The sequence below is a fragment of the Glarea lozoyensis genome, assembly GCF_000409485.1.
Source record: "Glarea lozoyensis ATCC 20868 chromosome Unknown GLAREA16, whole genome shotgun sequence".
NCBI lineage: Eukaryota > Fungi > Ascomycota > Leotiomycetes > Helotiales > Helotiaceae > Glarea > Glarea lozoyensis.
In genome coordinates this window covers 1,221,937-1,242,755 of record NW_007360990.1, presented here as the reverse complement: position 1 = coordinate 1,242,755, position 20,819 = coordinate 1,221,937, and the positions used below count along the sequence as shown (strand labels likewise).

Genomic DNA, 20,819 nt, shown 5'->3' with positions numbered 1-20,819 from the left:
CATTTCGACCGCATATGGAACGTATTCAAATGCAGCCTCATTGGTCCTTACGAGAAGCGAGTTCATAGGCCAGGGAGCTTAAGGTAGGTATCGAATCGGGAATGCAATAGCCACCCGAGCTCTAACATTTGATATCATCGATAGTCCGCACGAGATTCTCATTTCGGTCCCTTAGGTATCTGCGAGTGAAAAGGAGACTGGCATAATGACGGCCTATGACGGCCCGAATACACAAACTGAACGTATCTCGAGTTCTGATGCAAACACCGCATCGGCCGTGACGGATTCTACTTGGCGATATTCTCACATTTACCAAGATGTTCCCATATGTAGGTCACTGAACACGACAGGACTGTTGCTGCATTCAACTGGAGTGGTCGTATTTGCTCGGTCAACAGTAGATACTCTGGTGCCATGCAAATATCCGCCTGATAGAGGCATGTTTTCGTTCGTCTCCGCCACCCGCTGTCCATTATCGGTCTGTGGCATTTCGGACGTTTTCATCTCACGTTTTTGGTAGCACTCACACAAAAGATGGCTGCATAGAAGCAAACGTAGTTGGCAAGTCTCGCCAGCGGAGCAAATTCGAATACGTTGGAGCAGTTTGATATGCGGTCATGTTGGCTTCGAAAAGTGGTAGTCCTGTAGAAGCTCCTATGATATCCTCACTTTCCAAGGTGATGCCGAGTATAGAACCAGGGAACACAATTATCAGTCAAGCTTTTTCTTGGGAACCACAAGCTCATCTCACATGCTGTACAACCACAGCCAACACGATGTATTCGGGAAGACCCTTGACGCAGCCGATTTCCGCATACCTAGGTACACGTTGTAGCACACCTCACCCTCGAGTATGTTGTACCCCTACCCGTATCAGGATCGTATGTCAGTTAAAACCATGCATTTTTCATCGAAGGTACATCTCAACTAGGGTTTACATGTGCAGTCGAGGCGCTTGGGACCTGAACCGAAGTTTGCTTGTCCAGAGCTGGACTCGGTTTGTGAAGCTGAACTAGTTACTAGGTAGGCCATTCACTGTAGTCGGGTGTTTATATTCAGCTTTTCGCAAACACACACATGGCCACCGCAAAAACATATTTCCCTTACCTTTGCCACCAATCCTCTTTCTCTTCCTCATCAATCACTCTCTTTTGATTTGTCGAAAACTACTTGAAGATGATTCCCACCTATCTTGTTGCGCTCCTGAGTCTTGTCAACATCACTACTGCTGCAACAGCAGCGAGCAGAACAGCATATGTTAGCATCACAGGGTCAAAAACGGGGACGAATACTCAAACAAAAGCGCGACCTTTTAGGCGGAATATCTTGGACCTGCAGCAAGATGCGCCATCATGGTATGTTCGTGGCGGTTGATTGCTAATCTCCAATGGCTAATTTGATTGCCTTGCTACCCAGGGCTCTCTATATTCAATGTTTGACTACCATGCAGAATGTCGATGAAAATGACCCTCTTTCTTGGTTTCAGATTGCAGGTTTGTCGACGTGGTCTTCGCTTCGCTAATGCTGAAGCTGACCATCAAATTTGAAGGCATCCATGGAAGGCCCTACTCAACATGGAACAACGTAGGACCTACGCAGAATCCATTTTATGGCGGATATTGTACTCATAGTGAGTTCACTTTTACCCACCATAGCCATCGTTTTGACATATTCCTTAGGCTCGGTATTGTTTACCACCTGGCATCGGCCATACCTTGCACTCTTCGAGGTAAACATTGGATGACAAAACAGAGAAAACATATCTGACTCGACATAGCAAGTCCTGGCCCAATGTGCTCAAAATGTCGCCAAGCAATATACTGGATCCAACGCCGCCACTTATCAAGCAGCTGCAGACAAGCTAAGAATGCCATACTGGGACTGGGCGAGCGATCCTAAAATGCCAGATTCTGTCAGTCTTGCGAGCACCCAAATCAACACACCGAATGGACTTACCACTGTTCGAAACCCGCTGTTCTCTTATAGATTCAAACGGTATCCACTTAATACTTCGCCATTCCCGCCAACCTCTCTCTCCGTATTTCCTCAGACTGTGAGAAGCCCTATCACGAATACTTTTGACGCCGTTTCGGATGTTGGGGGAATAAACGAATTGCTTGTCAGCGGTGGTTTGATGCAAAGAACTGTAGGTAGCATGATGGGAATGGACAGGAAAGATACTGACAATGATACTTAGTATGACACTCTCACCAAGGGACAGGGATCATACAACGGCTTCTCTGATGGGACGACTCAGGGACCGTCAATTGAGAATGTGCATAACGTAGTATTTCCTCTTCGTCTTGGGGACATTTACTGACCTATCCAGAACATCCATGGTTACCTCGGTGGAAACAACGGACACATGTCCTTCCTGGACTACTCAGCATTCGATCCGATCTTCTGGTTGCACCACACAAATGTAGACCGACTTTTCGCAATGTGGCAAGCCATCAATCCGACCTCTCAAATGACTCCAGCATTAGAACCAGGAACCTACTCCCTTCCGCGTAACAATCTTGACACTCTTCAGACTCCGCTCTATCCCTTCACTTCTACTATAGCAGGTCAACTCTACACTTCGGCATCCGCCTTGATGACCGCCAAATTCAACTACGCATACCCCGAGATCGAAGATTGGAACCAGAGCGTAGATCAGCTCAAGACGAACGTCACGGCCCAGATAAATCGACTCTACGATCCGAATGGGATTTGGCAAAACACCCGTCCACTGAGAGCGGCGAAACGCACTGCGCTCAAGGCTGGGGCAGTTACTAGGGCATGGAGTGTTGCTGTAAAAGTCGCGAAATTCGATCTCGACGGAGAGATGTTCCGGATCAGGTTATTCCTGGGTGATATACCAGCGGAGTCGAAAGCTTGGGGCTTGTGCAAGACGCTGTTTGGAACAATGACTATCATGCCAGAGCCATTTGACGGGCCAAAACCATTTCCAAATACCACAGTCCATGATGAGTGGAGTCTTACAAATTCTATCATTGCGGCAGGGATTGATCATACGAAAACTGAGGATGTCGTTGAATATTTGAAAAAGAATCTAGATTGGAGAGTTCAAAAGGTTAGTTCACTCTCCCCTTAATCATCCGTCTTTAATTAACACTTTGTAGCGAGACAATTCCATAGGCGATCTCAAAGCCCTCGAAACCCTGCAAGTCTCAGTGTTTGACCAGACATTCGAATTGCCATCGGAAGTTACCGACTTGCCGAAGTATGGGCAGGAACATAATTATCATGTTGAGGTTACGAAGGATAAACCGTGCGGGAGGACTAATAGTGATGCATAAGTAGCATGATTATCTTCTGGAGGTGTAATGATTATCTTTTTGAGAGATGATGAATATCCTTTGGTGGCATATACATAATGTCTGATATGGAATAATTCGTGGTAAGGAAGACGCTTGATAGGTAGATAATTATAATCCGGATTAGACGACTACGTAGTGCTGATGGTGTAGATGTGATTTTGGGTGACACTCCGCTGGCTCTCCGAGGGCCACGGCCGTGGAGGCCGTACTTGGGATGCAGACTTGGAGATGAGAGCTTAAGGAAGAGGTAAGTCATGCTTTGCGGTCACGTGCTATATATTTCTCTCTACACATGTAGCTGCAATGAACCAGCGTGTCTTCTCTGTTTAATACATACTTTACAATCTGCCATCGTTCATTTTATTATAGTATTATTTGACAGTTCTAGTATTGATGCCAAGACACAACGTGGATTTTCGTTTGTGCTTGTAGATTTTCAAATACGAAGTACAAACGAATATTCGATATACTTAATCCATTGTACAAATATATATGTAACACATAAGAAGTCGACTATTTCCAGGTTACCGTCACTCTCAAAGTCATGATATCAATCACGTTACCCTCACTCAATGCAGGACAAATCGTGACACCAAAGTTTTCGTAATTATCTTTCCCATCTCCCCGTTACATAATATTTCGCTGGACCCTTACCTGGTCTGCATCCGGACAGACCACACCGCATCCCCTATTTTCGGTAGCCAGCCACCACCCAATAAGCCACGGCCAATTCGAATCTTTTAGCAAAGCATTCCGATCTGCAACGTCACTCTGCGCAGCCGACTGTGGGGTTCACGATGCCGTACAGAACATCAACGGGTTCCTTTGGTTTTATCTAGCCGCAAACACGACGGAGGGTTTTGACCGCCTCGCCGAGGGTACTTGGAGATAACGAAGGGCCGTTTCACTGGTGCTCGACGAGATGGGAGATACGCTTACCACAATACGATGGAAATAAGAGTTGGTTGAGAGCCAGTGAGCGCACCGATATTACGTGGATTACGTATGGAAATCTGCTTTTGGCGTTTGCTGGTGTCATGGAATGTCGCCCCAAGCAGCACAAGCCAGCGTTTGGATTCTCCCCAGCTTCACCAGTCGGGGCGGAGGGCAGCAGGAGCTTGGGGGTTCCCAGGCCAGACCAGGTGGGCTGCGAGGTGGTGCGACCGGTAGATGCGCGGGGATGGCTGCTGCGAGGTACCGCTCTAATGCGTCTGCTTATCGCCAGAGATTGAAAAGATGGGAGTCCCACGCCGCGTAGACGGACGGTACGAAAGTACTGCAAGCACACAAGCACACAAGAGCAGCAGAGTCAGAGCAGAGTCAGAATTGCTATTCTGGTTGGCATTGCGAGCGCCCGAATCGAGTCAGAACCAACACCATCAGCCTTAAACCTTATACCAGACCCAGACGACCGACTAGGAGCGAACCAGGAGCAGATCGTCCAACGCAGATTACTTTTACAGGACAAACAGAATCTTCCTCGAGTCAAATCAGACACCACTCTTCAACCTTTTTATGCTGCGTAGCTTCAATGACGCCCAAGAGCCATCTCCATCTCATCCTTCTTCAATCACTGGCGGGGTCCTGCAGCAGTGACAGTCATTGAAAGCTTCCATTATTAACTCGTCCAGAGATTAATATAGCCAGACACGTTCTATATAGTCAGACGAGCCCGATCAAGCTACTACTTCAGAAACCGACTACTCGAATAGTCAGTCCCTCCTCTTATCTCCTTATCAGCAGCGGGGCACCCTCAATCCAACGGGGAAGTCACTTCAATCCAACCACCTCAGAACGGTCTCCAACGTATTGTTCCTCGGTACTTCCGTACCTACCCTCGACATATCCTATCCTACACCCTCCCTCGCCCCAGCATCCCGATAAGAATATACCCGTCCGATCTTACCAAATCTCCTGCTCCTCCCACGATTGTCAGAGTGGGGAACAGGATAGGCGCATCTCACTGCCAAAACCGCATCCACTCATATCTTGATAACGCTCACCAAAGCCTTGCTCAGCCTGCTGGACAGCCATTTCGAGCCAATTGATTTCCCCTTTGGCCACTCACGTCTGCACCGAAAGCAAAACTGTGGTCATCGCACTTCTCCGAGGACAGGGAATTGCATATTCGTCTCGAGACAAAGTGCCTAGTCGATCCAGCTGCAGCAGACTCCCAGCCAACATCCCAACTTTCCAGCGTTTGACAGCCTCCCACCCACCCAAAGCGCCCTCAACCGGAGCCAACCGCCGTCAGCAGTTGCAGGTCACCGGCCCAGCAGACAATTCCCGTCCCTGGACGTCGATCAACGGTCCAGACGAGCCTCATACGCCATGTCGACCCCAAGTACCATCGCCCGGACGGCACCTATTGCTATAGCTTCTCGCAAACCCCGAGCCATTGAACCCTCGATTGAGACGTCGATCAACAACTTGAACAGCAGACCTCACCTGTCCGCCAGTATGAGTAGTTCTACCTCGGGAGAGTCAGGTGTAAACATGAGAACTCGCAAGGACCGTCCGTGTGATGCGTGTAGAAGAAGGAAAAGTAGATGCGTAATTAACGAAGGACAAACGAGTTGCGTTCTATGCCAATTTCACACGCAAGATTGTACTTTTGTACAAAGTCCACAACCAAGGAAAAGGAAGCTCAATACGGAAGGTAAAGAGGAATCGGTCGCCAAAAGAAGGTATGTGACTTTTTTTCTGTGCAACTTGACGACTTTTTTTTCTTCATGCATATGAGCTCGTAGTTGAAGCTTATTTTGTATTTGCTTACACTAACACCACCCCAGATCCCCAGACAGAGATGACAGACGTGGAAGACTTGCGGAATCGCTATCAAGTACTGGTGCTACCAATTCTTTAATCGAGGACATGGCAAACATTGGGGGCCCGATACAATTGAAGAGAACGCTAGGCCTACAGAATGACCGATACAGCCAGTACATTGGGCCCACAACCGATTTCGAACCATCACTGCTCGATTTGTCTTCGTTCGACCCACAAGACGAAAGCTTATTATCCCGCGGTACCTTGAGAAAGGTTAGCGACCTAGATACATTTTTGATGTTGCCGGATTATCATACGCATGGTCACGAGCATGTTATTGACGATGCGGATGCGATTGAGAATATCGTGTCTCCGCATGGACCAGCATTGTTGGAGCTTTACTTCCGTATCATTCATCCTAATTTCCCTATCCTACAGAAGACTGTTTTCTTCGAGAAATATAATCGTTCACATCGCGAATTTTCTCCTCCCATCCTTGCTGCGGTATATATTCTTGCCATTAATTGGTGGGACCATAGCGACGAGCTTGCAAATCTTCCAAAGCCTGATATCAAAGAGTTGGAAAGACTTGCTCGCGTGACTTTGGCGGATGCTATGTATAGACCGAAATTGTCGACTGTACAAGCGGGATTACTACTTTCTCAACGTCCAGAAGGAGACCAATGGGCACCAACAGCGCAACTCGTAGCGATTGGCCAGGAATTGGGACTTCATCTTGATTGTTCGAGTTGGAAGATTCCACCGTGGGAGCGTGGGTTGAGAAAACGTCTCGCGTGGGCTTTATACATGCAAGACAAATGGGGGTCACTTGTTCACGGTCGACCGTCACATATTTTCGCTTCGAATTGGGCTGTACAACCACTTTCTTTAAACGACTTTCCAGATGTTGAATTCGACGAAAACAATTCCGATGAATCCGCCGATTACGAAAGAGGCCGTCTTCTTTTTACCCAAATGATCATACTCTCTCAAATCCTAGCCGAGGTTTTGGACACTTTTTACACCCTGCAAGCCATGGCAACTGTCAACTCGGCTGGGCCTCAAGGCACGCACCTTGTACTACAACTTGCGAAACCTGTCCAATTAAAACTCAAAGATTGGTTTGCAGGTCTTCCAGCCTGTCTACGAATGGACTCATCTTCGAACATACAAACCTCTAACACTAGCAAACTCTCTTCAATAGGCTTCCTCCATCTCGCCTACTTCGCCACTGAAATCACCCTCCACCGCCGTATCATACGATCCCTCTCCCTCCCAGCTTCAACCGACGCTAAACCAACTCTCGACCCTTATATCCTCCACATTTGTCGCTCAGCCGCTAAAACCCGTCTCATCTCAGCCATGGATTTTGTTAACCGACTTACCACTTCTCATCTCCGCTCCTTCTGGTACTTTGCCTCGAAAACAAACTTTGCTCTCATTGGAACTTTTGGTAGTCTCCTCTGGGCTACCGCTCCAGGAAGAGAAGAGGCGGAATGGTATCGAAGAAGACTTGGCGAGTATAGATGGACGTTGGCTGTGAGTTGTAAAGGTGGTGCATCAGGCGAAGGGGGAAATGGTCGCTTGACCGAATTCGCAATGGGCATGTTAGATACGTCCACCGGACTACTCAAAGCACTTCCAGAAAAACCAGCACTTTCTCGCGTCGGTTCTGAGAGTGAAAATCTGTCGCGCTCACGGAATCGATCCATTGTTGAAGGCTATTCTGGATTCGGCTCTTTTGGTACTGGTGCGTCGGGTGGCTTTGGGATTGGACCTCCAAGGGAGGTGAATTATACGGGTGAGGAGGAGAATGGGATGAGGAGTGGACTGGTGAGTCCCAGTACGAGTGTTAGTTCTAGTGGGGGCAGTCAGGAGGTGTATCTGGCGAGTGCGAGCGCTTTTGCGGTTAGGGGTGTGGATGAGGGGTATTAAATCTAGCATGAGAAATGAAATTATGTGTGGTGTTTGGTAAAATTGGTGTTTGGTTTGTTTGTGGGGTCAAGGACAGGGTCTGTTTGTAGAGTATTAGAATGATCTGAGAGAGGCGACTTTGATTGATGATTAGAAATGAGATATGATTACAGTGTTCAACGTCCTATTGACAATTTCTGCGCGGGGACGTGTGAATACTTCGAGCTTGTGATGGCAGAAACAGTTGATAATGGAAATTTTTACAGAACTGAAATTTCAGACTGGTTAAGGATGGGTAAATGATATGCAAAATCTCATCTTTTATTCATGATGGACGAGGTTAACACATCCATGAGGGTTTTCTCATCCGAGGATAAAGTAAAAACATATCTCAGAACTTCAAAAGTGGGGCCATCCCTTCACCTTTTCTAAGCTTCAAAGTCACACCCCTTACCAACCCCCAAACCCAGAACTCAAATTCTTATTGATTTTCCACCTTTCATATATACTTCCCATCAACGACGCCTTCAACGACACATAAACGCTCACTCGCGATGCGACTCACGCTCTCGACAGCCACGCCGGATGATGTAGAACAGATAGCGGATCTTCATCTCAAGTCTTTTGACTCGAATTCCCTCCTGCATGTGCAGTTTCCGACGCCTGAGGCGTTGGAGAGTTTGAGGGGGGTGTTGAGGAGGGAGATGTTGGATATTGTTATGGCGAAACAGCAAGGGAAAACGATTTTGGTGGTCAGAGATCCTGATGCCAACAACCAAATCATCAGTTTCGCAAAATGGGACGTACCATCGATTAGTAGCGGAGATGAGAAGGAGGAGGTTGTGGGCGGTGAAAGGGTGAAAAGAGGGAGAAATGATGATGAGGTTGGGTGGCATGAGGATGTTGAGAGGGAGTTTCTGGTGGGGTATCATGAGAGGGCTGAGGAGGCGATGAGGAGGGTTTTGGGGGAGGAGGGGGGAAGGTGTTATAGTAAGATCTGGTTTTTGATTTCTCCTGTTTGGTGTTTGTATTGAAAGGAGTGGTAGTGTGAGAGGAGACATGTGTGAAGATCTGGTTCCAGAATTCAAATGAGCTGGAACTTGACTAACTTTGGGTTTAGGATTAACCTTTGTGGGAACGCATCCTGATTTTCAGAGACGAGGAGCCGCAACTATATTACTTGAATGGGGTCTTTCCAGAGCGGAAAAGGAGAATGTTCCAGTTTATCTCGAAAGTACACTTTCAGCAGCATCGATATATCGAAGACATGGATTCATCGTGGTAGACGGACTTGCTCTCCCTCTACCCACGAAAGAAAACTCAACCACGCCTGAATTCTACCAAGAACTCTGTATGCTGCGTACATGGGACGCTGTTGAAGATGAACTCGGACTAGGCCACTGGGATTCCAGTCTCAACATGACAAGCCTAGCTCTAGACTACGAAGCCGGTATCCGACCACAGCAAGTAATCGAAGCCATCTACGAAAGAATAGACGCATACACCCAAATCCAGCCCTCAGTATGGATTCATCTCCAACCCATCGGCGCCGTCCTAGCAGCAGCCCATGCACTCCAAATCCGCTGGCCAGATCCCGAGTCTCGCCCTCCATTATGGGGCGTCCCATTCAGCGTCAAAGATTCAATAGATATAGCCGGTCTACCAACCACTGTGGGCTGTCCAGCTCTCGCCTATAACCCAGAAGTATCGGCGCCAGTATATCAACACTGCATCGACGCCGGTGCGCTCTTCATAGGCAAGACGAATATGGAACAACTCGCCACAGGGATGACAGGCTGTCGAAGTCCGTACGGGACTTTGCATTCTACATTCAGCGATGCCCATATTGTAAGCGGATCGAGCAGCGGGAGTGCAGTGAGTGTAAGCGCACAACTTGTTTCCTTCTCACTCGGCAGCGACACTGCAGGTTCGATTCGAATCCCAGCACTATATAACGGCGTGGTGGGCTTTAAACCTACGAAAGGCACGATCTCAGCACGGGGTGTTTATCCAGCTTGCCGGCATCAAGATTGTGTTGCTTTTCTCGCTTCTACGGTTGAAGATGCGGAGAGAGTGTGGAATGTCTGCAAGAAGTACGACAGGCATGATCATTTCTCCAAACCACCTACTCTCGGATCTACACCATCCTCAGCACGTAAATGCCGCATCGGCATTCCCCCAGATGAAATCCTGAAAACTTGCAGTCCTGTATACCAGAAAACGTTCAGACGCCTCATCCAATCCCTCCCTTACCCTACATTCACCCTAGATTGGACGCCCTTCGCGCAGGCAAACGAACTGCTCTACAACGGCACTTTCGTCCTCGAACGCCTCACCATCTTCCCCGACGGCTGGTTCGAATCTAACAAACACCACTTACATCCCGTAACACGGCAAGTCTTCGAAGAAGCGGCGGCGAGAAAGAGTTCTGCTGTTGATGTTTTTCGGGATTTGCATACACAGGCTCAGTTGAAGAGGGAGGTTGAGGATGCTTTGAGTCTTGATCGAGATACGGGGACGTTGAGTGTTATGATCGTGCCTACTGCGCCATATCATCCCACGATTAAACAAGTAGAAGCAGATCCTCTTGGCGTTAATCACCAGTTGGGAGCTTTTGCTATGTTTGGGAATGTGCTTGATTTGTGTGGTGTTGCTGTGCCTTGCGGTACCTATAGAACTGGGGGTAGGGAGAGTAAGAAACTTGAGGGCAATGAGAGTAGAGAGGAAGTGTTTGAAAGTAGAGAGAGAGATTGTGGGAAGACCGAGTTGCCTTTTGGTGTTACGGTACTGGCGGGGAGTGGGTTTGATAGGGAGTTGTTGGAGCTGGTTAGGGGATTGGAGGAGGTGTTCATGGATTTGGAAGATGAGTAGGTGGATATTTCTTTGACTGAAATGTCAAGTAACGCTGGGAGTATTGGAGTAGGTCGTTTTGGCGATTTGATATTTTCTAGGACGTAAAGGAGTTGGAGGCTTTGGGAGTGTTTGTACAGTGTGGTGACGTGGGATGATCGGTGAGTCTGTATGATAGCATCCATAATGATTAGATGGAAGGATTACTTAAAGTACTTGGACTACCTGTAAATATCTAGAACTAAGTCAAGTTAAGTATAAACAAAATTTGAATCCATTAAATTAAATTTTAAAGTATCTAATAATTTAACTATTAGTATAGATACTTATTACTAACAATGTAAGGTTAATTTATATAATTAACTCTCTATTTCTAAAAATACACTTGTAGCTCAAAGGACCTACCACCGAGTACCAATTACATATCTGACAACTTCGTAGTAAGCTTTCATGTAGTACATAGTCGTGGTAATATAATATAGAAACAAGACATATGAAGTAAAATTCCCAACATCAGGGGAAAAAGGAGTCGTCGTGTTCATTTTCTCAGCATGTAAGAAACGCGTACTTTCCAGTTTAGAAAAGTTAATCAGGTCAAATTTCAGCACATCACTGCCCCCATTTTTCGTATACGCTTACATCTACTATATGAGCCGCCTCACCGGTCGTCCCCAAGTATTTCCTCACCTAAGCGAATGACGTTGCACCCTCCTCATTATGCAGGTACAGTCTTGGCCATCCATCCAGCAACTATTCTGTACATGAAATTGAAGGTATTAGCAATGTCTTCTTATCATCAGTCGGCGATCCGAAATAAGGACTTTCTTAAGTACATATAAATCGCATCATCTCACGTCAAAATGAACCCATTACCCTCATCCTCGCTTATCCACCATGAGATTCTCCCTCCTCACCCTCCCCATTCTCGGAGTGACCTGTCTCAACGATGCATTCGACACCCGTGAAGCCACCATCTCAGGCGTCCACACCGCCCTCTTCACCGGCCTCTCCACCTGCACAGAAATAATCTCCTCCTTCATCTCCCGCATCGATACCTACAATCCCACAATCAACGCCATCATCTCACTTAACCCCTCTGCCCTGTCCCTCGCCGCTGAGTTGGACGCTCGTCTCGCGGCCGGAAACGCAACAGGCTCGCTCTTCTGCATCCCGATATTACTTAAAGATAATTACGATGCGGTAGGCATGAACACCACAGCCGGGTGTTTAGACCTCGCTGGAAATCAACCGACCAAAGATGCACCGGCTGTGAAGGCGTTCAAAGATGCTGGTGCTATTATCCTTGGGAAGGCGAATTTGCATGAGCTTGCTTTGGAGGGCATTTCGGTGTCGAGTCTGGGTGGGCAGACGATTAATCCGTATGATCATACCAGGACGCCTGGTGGGTCCTCTGGTGGGACGGGGGCTTCTATTGCTGCTTCATTTGCGGTTTTCGGGACAGGTGAGTTTATTTATCTGATTTGTGGATGGTGTTGATTGTTTAGGTACCGATACTGTGAATTCGTTGAGAAGTCCCGCTTCGGCCAATAGTTTGTTCAGTGTACGTCCGACACGAGGGTTGATTTCTAGAGCTGGTGTTGTGCCGATTTCCTATACGCAAGATGTTATTGGTCCTATTGCTAGGAATGTGAAGGATTTGGCGGTGGCACTTACGGTTATGGCGAATGTGGGATATGATGCTGCTGATAACACAACAGCTTTCATCCCTGATTCCGTGAAGGGTGTGGATTATTCTGCTTCATTGTATGGTGCTAGTCTTCAAGGTCTTCGCATCGGGGTATTGGAAGGATTCTTCAACCAGACGAATTCGAGTGAGACGACACCTGTGAATACCGCTATGGCGGATATGATATCAGTTCTCCGAAACGCAGGAGCAACTACCATCTCCATCAACGAAACAGTCTACAACGCCACAGCGATAGGCGCACTTGACGTTCAAAGAGCTGAATATCGAGAGCTCCTAGATGCGTACCTAGCTTCATCCTCAGGAGTCCATCCTGCAACAATGACAGAACTGTACACCAACAGCACCAATTTCCTCGTCCTCCCAAGCCAATACAGCTACGTCAACACCGCTCTAGTTTCCTCGACAAGCAACACCAGTTACGCCGCAACCCAACTTCTCATCCGCAACCTCACCACCACTCTCGCCTCAACCTTCACAACTAACAATCTCGACGCCATAATCTACCCGGAGCAAAAGAACCTCGTCGTGAAACTTGGTTCGCCGTCACAGTCTGGACGAAATGGTATTTTAGCAGCCCTGACAGGGAGTCCGGTCGTCACTATACCCGCGGGCTTCTCGGCGCCGTCGACAGATGCACCGATCGGTGTCCCAATTGGCATGGAGATTCTAGGACGGCCGTGGAGTGAAGAAATGTTATTGGGCATTGCGAGTCAGTTGAGCGGGTTGAGACATGTGAGGAGGATGCCAGTTTTTGCGAACCAGTCGGTGGAAACGAGGGTGTATAGTGAAGTGCCCAAGATTATGCCGCTGGCTAATATACCAAGTGAGTATCCCGTTGGTGTGCTTTGAGTTAGTGTCAGAGGAGTTATGTGATGAGGAGATTGCAATGTTGTGGATAGTAAGGCGAGAAGAGGTTGTTTTGTATAATTTGGGTGGGCTATTTGTTGGAAAATGTGTAAAAGGAAGGTATATAGATATAGATCTCAGAGATTACCCTTTCTGGTGTTTTTCTTGTCTGACGAAGTAGCATGTTGCTTATTATTTATGATAGAACTTGCTGTAGTTCAGCAGACAAGCTCATGTAAACAGCTAAGCGAGACTTCAAGCCAAACTTCCTCTAAACAACACATCCACATGCTGCTGACGCATCATTCTTTGCTCACTCTCTCCAGTCTTCAATCTATCGAGAAATCCAAAATTCCCACAATTTTCTACCCTCACTCTCCTAAAGCCCCTCACAACCCCTCACATCCAACCTCACATCTCACCTTACCGCCTCATCTAACACCCCGTATGCACCCCCAAACTATTAGTTCCCGGCGCGCTGCGAAAGTGATCTCCATCCCCACACCCGCGAAACACGGTATTCGCCCCATTACACCCGGCATGGTTCCAGAACTGCACGTTTGCGCCGCTCAAATTGGTTAATATCAGACAGGCTGTGTTGTCGGCGGGGATGCACGCGCTGTTGCTGTTGAAGCTGCCGTCCCAGACGACGCGGCAGTCGCTGCAGGAGGAGGTGCGACAGGCTTGGACTTTGGCGTAGGCGCGCTTGAGGAGGGGGGAAGTGGAAGAGGTAAGGTCGGCAGCGGCCATGGCGGAGGAGATGGAGGCGGCGAGGGCGGGGGACGGGATATATGCGTTTTCTGGGGAGCGGAGGAGGACTGTGATGGCGGGGGTGGATTGGGGGAGGGCCGTGGTGAAGGCGAGGAGGAGGGTGAGGGTTAGGGCTGTGAGATGCATTGTGAGGGTGTTTGGTTAGTATGAATAGAGGAGAGGAGAGTGATGATGAAGATGAATCTCCTAACCCTCAGTGCGAAACCCTGTGCTCTTATACCCCCCAACGGATAAATTATCTTCTGTACACCTTCTCATTCTAGTATATCCCTCAACCGCATAACGCATCCGCTCGACTGATTTGCCGAAAAGATACTCGAATCCTACGCTGTTGATTAGGAGACCCGCTATTAGGATTTCTACACTATAGGTGCGAATCGCACTTGATGAAAGCAGACGAAATTTTCTGCTTTCTGCAATTTAGTTGTGCAAGAAGGAGGTCATGTAGCATGTTGTGCTGTTGTGTGATGTGTACTTGGAGTGGGTGAATACAAATGTAACATCATACCGGTTAGATACTTTGGAAAGGTGGATTATTGTTTGTAGTTGAAAAGCAGCATCGTTTTCGCTTTCGCTTTGGATTTCCCGCCACTCTAAGCCTGGTTTGGTGCTTCGAGAAGTTTATAACGTATTGGATGGAATTGTTGTGGTTAGAAGGCGAGAAGGGAGATCTTTAAGTGACATTGTTCTGACTATGCAAGACTTATGAAAAACTTTAAAACACCGCATTTTCGCTTAACTCGTCTCCGAAGTGTCATGCTTATGGGTGATCTAGTTCAATGTCAGCTAAGAAACCTCTATTTGCTAGCAGAAGTTAAAAAGAAAAACATTGAGTCATCTTATTAATCACTCATATCACCGCAAGACACAAAGACACGGAAACGATAAGTTTCAGACTTCTCATAATTAATTATCAGAGCCGTGAAGCTCTCATACTTCTCTATCTAACCCCTTATCAATCGAAAAGAAAAAATAAACCAATTCCTCCAACATACATAGGACCAAATTGTCCTTTTGAAGACTTTTGCTTGCAAAATCCCGGCCCTTTTGAGACTTGTGGAAATTGCACTCTAGTTCGCTTAGACTTTTCGTTTTGTGCACCGAAGATTCAATAGCTTGAGGTTGAAAGTCGTTTTTGTCGCGAAGGAAATTGGAAGTGGAGGTCGATGTCGAAAGGTGTTGAAGAGACCAGCTCTGTATTAGACAGCCGAAGTGTTGGTGTTGTCGTTGAGGCTGTGAAGTGATTCGAGGTCGAGATGTCGGATGGAAAAAAGAGACCAAGGAAATGTAACGCAAACGTCCTTCCCAATAAATCCGAAGCGAATGAAAAAGCTCATTGCTACCAAATATCCACCCAGAAAAATTTAGAAATCTCAGAAAAAGGTCATGACTTTTAGATCGGGGGTATCAATCATAGCTGTGGCCAATATCGCCCACGCCTTTCGTCTGCATATTGAGTTGACGCAACCTATACGCAACGGGAACCCTGCATTTACCATTACCGCCATAAGCACCGGGAAAACTATCGACGCAAGATGGAATTTCGTAACTTCTCACTACAAGCTCTTTTCCAAAGCAACCAACTCTCGGAATCCTTCTTTCCATTTCGAACTCTGGTCTGCTGTTGGTCGTGGAAGGGGACTGCGAGCGTAACCACCATAGCCGAGCCAACTTTCCATGCCAGCCTTGGTGCTCACGATTCCTCCCTGAATCGCGGTCCAATCGCCTCTGGCAACGATCTCTTGCATCTTTTGGGCCTCATTTAACTGTCCAGCTTTGTATAGTCGTACGAGTTCGATGCATGACTTTGGTGCGATGTTGGCCAACCCTGCGAGGATACCGTGACCTCCGCCAACCAAGCTTTGAAGAGTAAAGTCTGCACTACCACCCAATACCAAAAATGGTGGGGTCTCGCGTGATGCTGAGTTTGACTTCACATCTTTCGTGGCGGCAACGATTCTGTTCAATTTGCCAGTATTCCCACAAGTGAGCTTGACGCCCACAATATTTGGGTGTGCTGCAAGCTGGATAATGACGTCCGATGAAAGATCCATTCCGGAGACAGCTCCCGGGTAGTTGTAGATGACCAGTGGAATTGGAGACTGATCGGCAACGGCCGTGAAGAATTCAATCACACTTGCAGCCGAAGGTGAGAATAGGGGGGCGTAGTAGGATGGAGGGAGAACAAGTGCAAAGTCACCACCGGAAGCTTTCGCCTCATGACAGTATTGAATTGTTTCTCGCACGGATTGAGTACCACAACCAACAAGAATAGGCATGTGGGAGAATCCAGCTGCATTCAGTGCCGATCGAGTGGTGGCAGTCACCGTCTGACGCTCAGAGTGAGTGAGGTGAACGGCTTCACCATTAGAACCTTGCGTGGTGAGGCCAGTGACACCGGCTTTGGCTAGTCGAACAGCGTGAGTTGCAATGGTTTGGGTGTCAAGATCTTCAGTGACCGGGTCGAAAAAGCAGACAGTAGGAACATAAACTCCTGCCTTCAAAAGGCGAGGAGGATGGTCGTCGGCATCCATCGATGTAGTGCTATAGGAGGAGCTGTACTGAGAATCGTTCAAAGCTGAATCTGAATAGATGCTGTTGGTGTTGCTACTTGATACTCGTAGATTCGAGTTGGCAATTGGACGGAAAGATGAGAGACCGTGAAAGCCTTGTGTAAAACTCCCGGCCGGCGAAGGAGCATCACTATGAGGAGACATGTTTGAATTGTGGTGGAGGATGAATAATATAGCCAACTGAGTGGACTAGTTCGTTTAGTAGTCAGTCCGGTGCAATTCACTGAGGATAGTGCCCGGAGCTAATTTGGAGCCGACGGTACGTGATGAAAAGGAACAAGTGAGCTGAAATATGTCTTAAGAATCAAGATGCGTACTTTCCTAATGAACCCGGACGAGGCTTGGATTAAATACTATTTCGCCGTTCCTGGGACAGTGGCGTAGGCGACCACTCCGACGGCGGGTACGGTGGTGATTCGCTGTGCCTGACAGGAAGGGATCTCTGTCTTGGGCATGGGCTGAGTGAGTACGAGTACATGGAATACAGCTGCTTAGTACATTGCTTAGTCCGAAATAGATATTATCTCATCCCCAAAGGGTATACCGTACAGCACTTCTGACTTTTTTCAAGGTCTTGGCCCTACGGATTGTTAGTGTGGGGGTGGGACTTTTGTTGCATGACAGACTGACCGGGCAGGCCTCGTGGCTCGGCTTGCAGACTGGCGGACCTTGCAACTTTTGTGTCTATGTCGAAGAGCCAAGGGGCGTCTCGGGCAACTTTAGTCTCATAGAGTTTGCAGCGTGTAAGACATGATGGTGTAAGAGCGAGCTGGCTTCGATGTTTTACTAGGCGAGGATCGTGAGATTCGCCAACGTCTTGTGGCTACCTCACCAACTGCCGCATTAATCCAATTGATGGAAGTTGGAAAACTGTGACAAACAGCACTGCAAAAGGACCATTCTCCAGCGTGATTACTGCCATTGCCGTCGGCGGACGTCGCTTGTTGGCGAGGAAAGTAATCAGGCTTCCTTGAAATCCTGCTGCCCGTCGTTGAGTATCCTATTTGCATGTGCTCCCGTCCCAACCTCAATCTCAAGTACATCTTCATCTCATAAACAGCCGCCGTAAATCATGCAATCTGATGACCTCACCGACTATCTGAATACACAGTTGTGGTGGCTTCGTTGTGGCGTCCTGCAATGTTGCTTTGGCTTAAGCAGGGTCTCTCACAGGCCCAGAGACAACGATTCTCTAATCTCTTGCTAGGGTTATTTGCTTGTTCCCAAACAGCTGGAACAATACAGCAAGGCTCTACCGTACGCAGATGGTTGTTTCGAAAAGCAAAATAAGAGGCTCCAAGCTCATCTCATCTCACCGCGTCGCAACCTTTGCTGAGTTACGTGCCGCTCTCCCCGTCCTTTGCACCCAGACTTAGCCAGGCACATGGAGACGTGCGTATTGTGTGCTTCGTGTTAGCTGTGGAGCATGCAGAGGTGGTATTGGCGATCGGTCGTGTGTGTTGTGCTGTGCTCTGCTGTAAATCAAACAGGCCTTGGTCAGGCCTGTTTGGGAAGTTGCCAGCAAAAGTCGAGATACATCGGACTTGGTGTCCAGAGGGGGAGGAGCTGAGCAGGTCGAGCAATGCTGAGCAATTGACGGCGAGCATTGCGGTGAGTTGCGTAGCAGTGCAAAAGAATGTGAAGTCGGCTGATGCCATTGATGACCTGTGATGCTCCAGTCGCCGAATAGAGAGGTCGACTCGACCACTGGATGCACTTCGCGGGGTCAACCACGCTACCATTCCCTGTTGGTGTGGCAGGTGCTGCTGGGTGCTCGAGGGCTCCCCCTATCATTCGCTAAACGGTCTTCCTCCACAGCTTCCTTCTTCTCTCGCTTGTTCTCCGTGCTTTTCCCGAGCTTTTCGACCACTCCAAATCCTCCGCATTCACAATCATTTGTCCAAGGAAGTCTGGGGATACCTTGGCCGACCATACCGCTCTTGTCCATGGAGTCCCGTTCAGGTCTGGCTACGCAGGTTTCTTCCTCATATTTTCCGCTTGGGTTCTGGTGCTGTTGATCAGAGCTCTGAGCCCTTGCAACGCCATCCGTTTGCGACGCTCGCCCTGTCCGAGCCTCTGTGAAGCCAGTCCAAACGGCGAATCGATGATGCTATTGCTGACATGATTTCGATAGACGGTACATATCACATCTTCAAAGGGCCAACCGTTCTCCCCTCTAGTTCCGCTTATTTTCCCCCTTTGGCTCCCCTGCCCTGCAGTCACTCGACCTTCCCATCCTGGTTTATTCACTGCTTTCCAACAGATAGCGATCATCGATACTGGGGCAGGTCAGCCGCGGGTCCGCTGATCATACTTCTTGCGGATTAGACAATCCAGGACTGTGGCTCCTGGGAAACTGGAAGCCTTTGGCTAAGGAAATCCGAACAGATTCCCGGGCGTCAAAGCGTGAAGAGCGTGGGGGTTTGGCAGAGGGAGGAGATTTCAATCCTTGAATCCCAACGACCAAACATCACTTCGGTGAGATATGGCAAAACCCGAAGGCCAGCAGAAAAGCAAACACAAAGGGAGATTAAAAGGCGGTCGGGGAATGCAGTCTGGTGCCCCGTTTCAAGACGAGTTCGTGCTACAGCAGTCATATGGCATTACCCCCTAGTAAGGAGCAGTATTACACGACACCTCTCCGACGCACCATACTGCATTCGAAGATGCCCTTTCGTGGTATAAGCAATGACAGAGGACCCAGATCTGATATCGAATCTCACGCGTCAGCTCTAAATGCTCCATAAAGCATAAACCAGGTTTGCAACTGTCACGAGATGGCCAGGCCTCGCTGTACCAATCTCAATGCAACTTTAGCAAAGTACAACACCTTCAAGTGGTCGCTTTTTACATAACGGGCATAACCTATTCCGCAAACCATGCGGTCAACATGCCACTACTGCCGACAATGCTTTTCCCGAGTCTCCCCTCATTTTGTAACCATATGTAGTGGTACCCAATACAACCTTCCAGTCCCTGAGAACTGGCCATGTCTTTACAAATATATGGTCATTCACACTGGCAGATTTCCTCGGTACGACTCGATACAACACACATCCCAGAAAGTATACAGAGTTTTCCCAAGAGTATGATTGAAACTTACAAACATTTTGTTATGTAGTGTGGGGGTTAGTGCCCCACTTTCTTATCTATTGTTAACAACATGCCACGATGAGTCTCCTAGCTGTGCAGATTCTTCGCCCGAGTCAAATCGTGGACAGGTCGGTCAATGTAGAGCCTCAAAAGCTATAACTCTGTCGTATTCCATGCAAGGCTCTGGTTCCTGATTCATGAAACGGGCGGTCTTTGGGTTCCGCCCAACCTAGCACAGCGTCTTCTTCCCCACGCTGTCTCTGCGGATTTTGGTAACGAAGAGGCCCATCACCAGACTTCCGCGCAGAAGCTGCAAGATACACATGCGTGGCTGATGACCTCCCGCTCTCACAGCATTTGTCTTCGATCCGGTCTGGCTCCGATATGCCGTCTTGTGTCTCGGGAAAGCGAGACCGCTTCCACCACCGTCCCGACAATGCTGGCTTCGCTGCTTCGGACAACGATCATAATTTCAATCGCATGCAGCGGCAAGCTCAGCCACGATGTATTCTTTCCTATTCGAATTTTTCATACATGGAGCAATGTTTTCTGCTTTGAAACAAGCAAGATACGTTAAGGAGTCGAGACCATTCAGCTTTTCGGGGTTCATCCGCTCCAGTTGAAGAATGGGGCTCGTTACTACATCAGCCCAGCTACCTAGCTGCTTGCCCGGTCCTGACATTACCTTCCCTTCGTTTCGGTCGCAAATTTACTGCTTTTGCGCTTTCGTGCATCAGTAGATGTATAGAGCCTTTTCCAGTCGACAATTGGTTAGCTGTTTATTCGTCCAGATTATTGTGGGCAAGGTAATGTCTGCCACGTCCCGATTAGCTGCCGCGCACAAGTATCTCCTGGTCTTGAAGGACTTGGAATTTCACAGTCAAGACGTATGTCATCTAGTGATTGTTGGGACAGCACTCGAATTGTCTCTCGCAGTTTACATGATTTGGAGATTGAAAGTGCGAGAACACA

The 20,819-nt window shown here is 48.1% G+C and overlaps 5 protein-coding genes across 5 annotated transcripts; 4 read left to right on the top strand and 1 right to left on the bottom strand.

The window, feature by feature from the left end:
- Positions 1–1,176: 1,176 nt before the first annotated feature.
- Positions 1,177–3,302, top strand: GLAREA_07673 (Di-copper centre-containing; the record flags this gene model as incomplete). Its single annotated transcript, XM_008082360.1, has 8 exons — positions 1,177–1,355; positions 1,417–1,493; positions 1,550–1,630; positions 1,680–1,729; positions 1,778–2,146; positions 2,198–2,284; positions 2,330–3,076; positions 3,126–3,302. The coding sequence occupies 8 exons, from the start codon at positions 1,177–1,179 to the stop codon at positions 3,300–3,302; spliced, it is 1,767 nt and encodes a 588-aa protein (XP_008080551.1).
- A 2,352-nt stretch (positions 3,303–5,654) lies between these two features.
- On the top strand, positions 5,655–8,027 carry GLAREA_07672 (Zn2/Cys6 DNA-binding protein; the record flags this gene model as incomplete). Its single annotated transcript, XM_008082359.1, has 2 exons — positions 5,655–6,010; positions 6,116–8,027. 2 exons carry the CDS (start codon positions 5,655–5,657, stop codon positions 8,025–8,027), a joined length of 2,268 nt encoding a protein of 755 aa, XP_008080550.1.
- Positions 8,028–8,560: 533 nt separating this feature from the next.
- GLAREA_07671 (Amidase signature (AS) enzyme) lies at positions 8,561–10,877 on the top strand (the record flags this gene model as incomplete). The annotated part of the gene is made up of 2 exons (XM_008082358.1): positions 8,561–8,996; positions 9,127–10,877. The coding sequence occupies 2 exons, from the start codon at positions 8,561–8,563 to the stop codon at positions 10,875–10,877; spliced, it is 2,187 nt and encodes a 728-aa protein (XP_008080549.1).
- An 873-nt stretch (positions 10,878–11,750) lies between these two features.
- On the top strand, positions 11,751–14,292 carry GLAREA_07670 (Amidase signature (AS) enzyme; the record flags this gene model as incomplete). Its single annotated transcript, XM_008082357.1, has 3 exons — positions 11,751–12,318; positions 12,362–13,387; positions 14,003–14,292. The coding sequence occupies 3 exons, from the start codon at positions 11,751–11,753 to the stop codon at positions 14,290–14,292; spliced, it is 1,884 nt and encodes a 627-aa protein (XP_008080548.1).
- A 1,445-nt stretch (positions 14,293–15,737) lies between these two features.
- GLAREA_07669 (Aldolase) lies at positions 15,738–16,898 on the bottom strand (the record flags this gene model as incomplete). Its single annotated transcript, XM_008082356.1, has 1 exon — positions 15,738–16,898. The coding sequence occupies one exon, from the start codon at positions 16,896–16,898 to the stop codon at positions 15,738–15,740; it is 1,161 nt and encodes a 386-aa protein (XP_008080547.1).
- Between the last annotated feature and the right edge of the window lie 3,921 nt (positions 16,899–20,819).